The 8,439-nt window shown below is 31.7% G+C and overlaps 1 protein-coding gene across 1 annotated transcript; it reads right to left on the bottom strand.

Annotated features, from left to right (window-relative positions):
* Window positions 1-291: 291 nt before the first annotated feature.
* Window positions 292-1,420, bottom strand: LOC132756488 (uncharacterized). Its single transcript, XM_060747569.1, has 2 exons — window positions 1,210-1,420; window positions 292-988 (listed from the first exon to the last, which is right to left on the bottom strand). The coding sequence occupies exons 1-2, from the start codon at window positions 1,418-1,420 to the stop codon at window positions 441-443; spliced, it is 759 nt and encodes a 252-aa protein (XP_060603552.1). The 3' UTR covers window positions 292-440.
* Window positions 1,421-8,439: the final 7,019 nt, after the last annotated feature.

Genomic DNA, 8,439 nt, shown 5'->3' with positions numbered 1-8,439 from the left:
TCGGAAACTTGAAAATGCGTATAAGAGGCCTTATCCTAAAACTAAACTATTTTAAGAGTTGTGTCCTCTTTTTAACTTCATCCCAGCTTACGTATATAAACGACCCCTAAATGAACGTTGCCATTTTTTGTTCATAATGAATTGAAGACAAAACAATATAAAAAAAAAAACATTTAAAATGTGTGGCTTGATTTAATGTTGATCTATCTTATTATGGTTTACGTAAAACGCTTAACAAATACCCAAAAGAATTATAACCAAAATATTATTGCAATAAAGTGTAACAAAAATATGGCATGTTTTAAAATTGCATGATACTGATTTAAACCAAACCAAATTAATACAAAATATGTAAACGCAGGCAAAGGCATTGAATGACAAATTGTAAATGCCATTCAACAATTTTTGTTAATTTTATCAGTTTTGCAGTTCGTAAACTTCTATAACGAGAATGAGCACACAGCGCAAGTAACCTCTCTATTTTCTATGTAAGGTCCGCATGAAAGGGAACCGCATATTGCTTGAACAAAGTAAAGTAAATAACCCTCCTTATCTTCATAGCTCCTGTTTATTGTTTCCGGATCACCATCAACACATATGAATTCACTAGGAGCCGCATGTGAATAATGTCCCGCCATCAAATAACCTTTGTATTGTAGAGAGTAAGGCCGCGGGCAAATCTTAGTACCGGGTACCATTAGTACGTCGTTAGAAGGGACGCGACAAACAATGCATGGAACATCGTTGTTTTGAAGATAGTACCACATGCTATACTCATACGTTGCGTATTCAGCCCCGTAAATGAAGGCTCCGTATTTTTCTCCCTTCCCTGTAAATTTTTCCCAAGTTGGTTTTGAAGTTAGACATAACGGATTTGATGCTCCACCTGTGTGTAAATAATACGATCCTGCTTTGTATCCTGTGTATACTACTGTTGCCCCACTGGGACACGTTGTTCGTCCCCAACGAATATACGTAGCTCCATCTTCTTTGTGTTCGCCAATGCATCACGGTTGTCTGAAAATGTATAAATAAATTAACAATTAAAAATATGTAAAGTGAAAATGTCTCCTCTTCAAAACTTACTTCAAAATAAAATATTTACTCTAGTTTCTTGTCTGTATAAGTATTGAATAAATTGGTTGAGCCATGCGCTCATGCGTCAAAATTTTGTTTCTGTGTGATAAAAATATTGCACAATGTGTGTACCCTCAGTTCTATTTTTAAGACTCTCTATTTGTTTCCCCTGCTCCTGAATGATTGTTTCGTGCTTGTGCAACTTCTCTTCAAGGCGAATCAGCTTTAAAAGATCACTGTAATTGCTTTCCTCAGTCGCCTTACATCCTGCATCATTTTCATTGCAATAGACAACTGTCAATCCTTTCACAAGTATTAACGAAGTAATTAACAAAAGTGGCATTGCTTTCATTTGAGTGACTTTCTTGTCAGTTGTAAATCTATGTACTTAAAATAGTGAAACTAGTTTTTTGGACATGCTTTAAATGTAAATGTTGATATTTAAAGCGTGAAATATATATACAAACAAGTATGTTTATTTAAATTTTAAGATCAAATCAAAAACCATTTTCAAAAATAATTTCCTTCTCCCCTTTACTTCAGACATTTTTGTCATTGTTCAATGTTTCTGCATGTATTTTTTTGTGTTTTACTTCAACAATGTTATCGTTTAATCACCTATAATCAAATAAGCGATTTTGTGGTAAACAGTCTTTTTACACACGTCAACTTCTACTAACTCCCCATCGATATGTAGAGCTACCAACAGGTCATCGGTTACCTCACGACTCTTAAAGAAATGTATGAAATAAATAGAAATGCAATTACAGTTCATTATTGTCTGTAAACTGTATAAAAATTATAACTATTATTTTTTTATAAACAAACGTTATTAATTGATCCCAAAAAATATTCATTTTAAACATGAACCACAACAGAACTTTTTTACTATGAAAACAGTAAGCTTATTGCCATTTCTCATATACATATATAAACATATGCTTAATAAATGACTAATTGCATGAATACATATAAATGAACAATAAAGGTTTATATAGAGATGTTAGAATGTTTAATGAGACTGTAAACTACTTTGTAATCATTTGAATATGCATAAAAGTTGCTAAAAAAAAACAACATTAAAACTAACATAATTGAAATGTTGATTGCAATACGTTTAGTTACTCGGTTAAAGTAGGTTAAAGCAGCATACCAAATGGACTTTGCCATATTTCTTTCTCATATGGTGAATACTTTTTAGTAGGACTAGAACAGTTTTTCCAACTGCTTCCTCTTAATTACATATGGAAACGTATAAAAGCGGGTAAATGTCTATGCATTGCTTCAATCAATGTTAACCGCCTCCGTGGTCGAGGAGTTAGAGTAGATGACTTCTAATCCAGTTACCTCTTTGGCGTGGGTTCGATCCCCGGGAGATGCTTGATAGTTTAGTGCGGAGGAAGGTAGTCTAGTACTGGTGTTACTTTGCAGGAACGACGGTTCAGAAACTACCCGCCTATATGACTGAAACACTGTTGGGAAAAGGCGTGAAATGAAACGACAAACAAATCAATCAATGCTAACAGGTCGTGCGCGATTTAAACTTACGACCTGAAGTGTCCGCATTGTAGGTTTATGTCCATACATTAACCGATTTGTTTGTCTGCTTATGAAGACATAAAACTAGACAACAAAGGCACCAACTTGTTTTACATGCATCTGTCATGTATAACATAATGCCCAAGATACGCCCATTCGGCATGCTGTTTTGATATCTGGAAAAGAAACGACCTATACTGATACTTTAAGGTATTTTGTCAGGCGATATGAACAGAATGGATACTCATTAGTCTGGGATGGCAGTTTCTTTGTCTGGCCTACAGTCATATCAGGTATTGACGGTACCTTACATTTTCCAGTACCGTCAATAAACATGCTCACACTGAACATACAATATTTTCAATTTTGACGTTTTTGGTGTTCTTTAGGCCTTCCGCTTTTTTCTATGTTACAACTAAATTAGTTGTTGGTTTTGTTTATTTGTTGTTGTTGTTGTTGTTCGTTTTGTTGTTGTTGTTGTTTAAGAGGCATTGGCTTTATACCATATGTGTAATTTAATTTTGGAATTTGCCTCCATATTGTGAAACTTTCAACTTTGCCTAGGCCATCTTAAATTAGATCAAAGTATCATCAGATTTCTGTTTAATATTAAAATGTTGTATCTTCTTACATTAAAGTCATTATCATTTGATTTGTGCTTGTAATGTTTCTTTAATGTCTGTTCACCATTTGTTATAAGTCCCAAAGATGCTGAATCAAAATTGTTATGAAGACATTGATTTTCGGTTTCATATACACTATTTGACCAGTGATTGACATTTCCAATATACAGTACGATTAGGTTGTCACATGATCTAACATTAAAGATCTCGATGTAATTTCGTAATGTCAGATTTCGTTAGTAAATGTTTACAATGACCTGCAGCAGATGTCATTTGGCAATAAAGAGAATTATATACGTGATTTTGACATTGATTTGTGAATGTTTTGGCACACACTCTCATGTTGCCTTCGTAGTAAATATTTTTTTGTTTAGTTGTTTTTTGTTGTTGTTTTTTATGTCTTTTTGGCCAAAGGTATTTTGCGTTAAAACCTTGCTATGGACACCTGCAAATTATGATATTTGCCGCAAGTACCAATAAATCCAAGAACCATTTTCAAAAGGACCCAACAGCAATAAGTTTTTGGAATTTGCTTCACAATTTATACTACATTCTGCACTCTTCAAACAAATCATGAATTTTACATATAACTTCGTGCTCACTTACTTGAGCTAAAAATTGCACAAACATAATGGCAATCTTAGAGTCAAGGCAAACATTTATTTGCCTCTGGCTCGCATTTTTGACTGATCCTGTATCATGTCTGCAGGGGTAAATGTGAATTCGCGTCCATGCATCCTATCCTGGCTTAAGAACACCTGAAATTTAAACATTGCATACCGCGGACATAATCAAACCTTTACTATTACACTTTTTATGTCATGTCATTTCTTAATGTTATGCGTCGGTGTAACAGAATGTGTATTTACTATATGTGAATTGTAATGACCGTACAATTTTGAAAGATCAGACGTTATGGTTATATTATACTTTACACGTCTATTGAATGCAAATAAAGAAGCAAGCCTAAAACCCTTATGTCAATGATACGATATAGAAGTAGAAATTCAGGAACCTTCAAACGAAAAAATGATGAAATAAAAAATTCTTTAGTTCCCAAACCACACACAACACAAAAAGTATTTTGTGAAAATCAGTCTTCTAGGACTGCTAAATATCAATCTGAATATAAATCAGAAAAAAATTATAATATAACGGTTTGGTTTAAGGTATTACCACCCTAATGGCCACTATAAAGTACTAAAAATTGACATCATAGGTCAGATATATACCTTAAAGTACACCTGTATGCAAAATTTAAACAAAGTTTAGAAATGAGGAACCTTTAAATAGTCTGCAATAACATTGTATTGAAAAATGTTTTCCCATTAATGTTTGGTAAGAAACAAAAAGTACAAGTCTGCTAGCAATCCACATAAGCAAAATTATGGTTTTTACTTAAAACTTATGAAATCTGTGTAAAGATGTAACCCTACCACACCCATTTTTACTATGTGTCTGACCATTTTCCTACTAAGGGAGCCTAATTTAAAAAATCCTTAAAATGTACCCAAATGAGTGCCTGTTTTCAAAGTTTCCCGAAATTTTTAAAGAAGTATATTGGTTGATCTTGTAAAATATGAAATACTTTTACCGTCTAGTTTTGATTTTGTTACACTTTGAAAATATCAAATACCATATAATGATGGTGTTGCGTATCGCCATTTCAGGGTACTTCTTATCGAAACTGCACCCAACATGATAAGAAAAATGTTCTACGTGGCATGACATTCTTCGATTTTTAAAAAACAAGCATGATCTTTTTAAATTGATATTTTTACTAAAATTTCTTACCTTTTTCAGCCTTGTTTTCATCGAGGGCTCTGCAACGGAAGTGTCGATGGCTCTCATTTAAACAGATCACTAAAATGTGAAAGAGACACCGTTTAGTAGGCGTGTAGAAACTATTTGCGTTTTTTTTTTTTTTAAGTTAGCGTTTTTGCGGTGTATACATTTTCGAGGATGTGGCATGTAGCAAATCTGCGAACATGTGTTGATTAAATTCTTAGATCATCATTATGTCGTTATGAAGTCCTATGATGTTAGATGCATACCTAATATCTATGCTTTACTGATACACATTAAGGTTTTGCCGTTTGAAAGTATCCATTTTTTCACATTATTTTTACAAATTTATATACATCTTTTTACATTTTGCATTTTTTAAATGAAGAAAAGGAAGAAATGCTATAAGTACAATAGCACTTGTCGTGTCTATAGAAAGATGCTTTAGGTAAAACTAAGGAATTAACTTTCATAACATATTGTAAAGCATCTTAATCTTTTTTCAGCTCTGTAATAAGGATGAACGTGTCAGTGAACGATACAAAATCCATTTAAAAACTATAACCCTATTGTCTAGTCTGTAAAAAAACTCCAACTACTTATTTCAAGATATCTTAAATTCTAAGCAGATTAATACTCCTACAGAACGACGTATACGTTGTAATCCTAGTCTGCACTTTACAATTACGAACGCCAAGAGAAATAATAAGTTACTTTATTACTACGTTTACATTTTCTAACAAACTTAATATGACGCAAAAGAAATATACATATATCACGTCAATAGTTCGGCATTCGAGTCAAACACCAATCAGACAATACTTTCTAAAAATAAATGACACATGGCAGATACATTGGCAGATAAATAATCAGTGTCAAAACTTTCAATAAATTTACTTATAGATAAGTTGTTTTGGTTTTGAAAACCCTAAAATAAATGCGTTTCCTTCATTTTGTAACAGTTAATAGACGTCAATATAATTTTTTCATTGTTTTTAAGTGATTTGTATGCAAGTGTTTTAACGTGTGGTTTTGGACTTAAAAAAACCCTTTGCTGATCATTGACTTAATTGACATTTATCTAATGTTGAAAGTAACTGTTAAGTGTGTAACTACCATATCAACAACACTATCAATGTCTTTCTGATGTGTGCTCATTGTACTAAGTGATATTCGATTGAACTCTCTTGTATCATTCAATCTTTATTATTCCTTTGACAGTGGTGACAAGATTTTCATTATAATTAATCATGAATCAAAGTGTTTTTGTTCTCTTTCATATATTTTTCTTTTACCATAATGCGCTAGAACCTTGTCGAATGCTTAGTTGTTGATATCTTTATCTTGTCATAATCTCTTCTATTTTAAATAATCCTTTTATACACAAAATCCCATTGTGTTCTTTATAATTTTAAAACGTACTGTCAACAGTAGTTAATAATATCATTCAAAAATAATGATTACAAGTACTTTGGCTAAAGTTGCAACGCATCGAACGGAAAAGCAAACCTTAAGAACTTTGAAATATGTATGTAGTCTATTTCCGTAATTGATATGGTACTTTACAAAATGAAACATCCTTTAAATGAAAAGTCACGCTATTTAGAAATTTAGATGCTTACATCTTATTTTTTCTACAAGATGAAATGATTTCATATTAAGTGAACATAAGTTGGCTTTAAATAAATCATGCCTACGAAGGGGCGTTATTGTACATAACTTGTTTTGAAACGGTTAATGACCTATGATAATAAATGAAATGTAATACATACGTCCTTTCTGATATGTTTTTGTTATTGTTGAGAACCAACGACGTTCCATAAGCTTGCTGGTAAGCTTCCTCACATTTCGAAAATCCAGAGTACCACAGCGATGAGAGACATATGATTTCCCACGAACGTTCCTGTTTTCAGTAGTGATAACTAGAATACGTCAATACAATCATAGTACATTATAAAATAAAATACATTTATATCTAAAAGAACAACAAAATGATTAAAGAATTCAACAAAAATAAGTTGTTTAGGTGTTGTTATTTTACCCACAATACCTAGCCTTATGTGTCATTTTTGTCATATCGTTTAGTAATTTTAAATACGAGTAAACAAGCGTCATTTACTTTGACCTGTATTCATTTTTTGTATGGTATGCTAATGATATATTTTTAGTTTTACAGACAGCCTGTAAAAGTGGCCATCAGATTTTGTATACAGATAAAAAGCTGGAGGCCGCTTTAATGGGGGCAGTGTCTGATAAATGTTTACTTTATTACATGGTAAAGCTTATTTAAGGACTTCCAATTAATTGACATCAAGAACATTTCAGTTCATTGTCCACAGAACAAAGGTCTGTCTTGTTATTCGTCTTTATTAGAAAAATATTTTACTTCATGGTTCATGTTATCTCAAAAATGCCAAATGTAACATGTAATTTTCATCATAAACAGAACTATGTTTATTTCTTATTTAAGAAATCACGGTAATTTTATTCAATGTTTATTTTAATGTGTGATGTAATTATTTGTTTGTTTGTTATTTTGTAAATAGTTTTTTTACTTAAACAATAAATTTAATGACTCGATTCATGGTTCACTTCAAATGTAAACTTACATTTAATTAAGAATTATTTTTTCTTACAAACTGTAAGACGTTCTTTTATGTCTTAAAATTTGTTCACAATTCTTGAGAAAAATAACTTCCAAAATAGAAGCGTGTATTAAAAATGTAGCTCATTCATTGGCGAACGTTAAACTTTGTGTGGGTCTTTAAAAGATCATATGATTGATTATTTTACCTATTGCATACATATTGTTGACAAGACAATACATCTTGCTTATTTAGTTATGAGGATGAAACAGCTTTCAGTTTTAATTTCCAACAAAAAGAGAGGTAATGTTGTCTTTGTTTCAACGATGTACCTTATTTTAGAATGTAAGATCAAACTGAACTTATTATGCTGAACTGAATTACAAGGCAAAATTAATTATCATCCTAACAAATACATAGTCTATAATGTTATAATAAGAATATTATCCAAATGGTGTTTATTCTCCGTTCTCATTCCCAAAATGATATGTACGATTTTAAAGGAAATGGAATAAAGTTGAACGATAAATTAAATTATATTCGAGACCATTGTAGCGGAGGCGTTGCCAGTAAAGTATAATTACAATCGAGTGTCAAGGTCAGCTCAACATTTTGTTTGCTTTGTTTTGTTTTTTACGGCGCACGAAAACAGTTTAGTTCATTTGGTCCTGAGGGAAAGATGATATTGACTAATCTCGTTTGTTATAATCTTTTAAAATATTAAATATATTAAATAAATTATATATCTTTTGAATATCTCTATGTTTTAATTGCCCAGCTAGTCGATGTAAAAAATTCAAACTTAATGTTTAGACATTTGGAATTTGGGG

Source organism: Ruditapes philippinarum, unplaced genomic scaffold (genome assembly GCF_026571515.1).
Source record: "Ruditapes philippinarum isolate M1 unplaced genomic scaffold, ASM2657151v2 ctg14923_1_1_1_1, whole genome shotgun sequence".
Taxonomy (NCBI): Eukaryota; Metazoa; Mollusca; class Bivalvia; order Venerida; family Veneridae; genus Ruditapes; species Ruditapes philippinarum.
The sequence above is the reverse complement of the archived record's forward strand: the minus strand, read 5'-3'. Positions and strand labels throughout refer to the sequence as shown.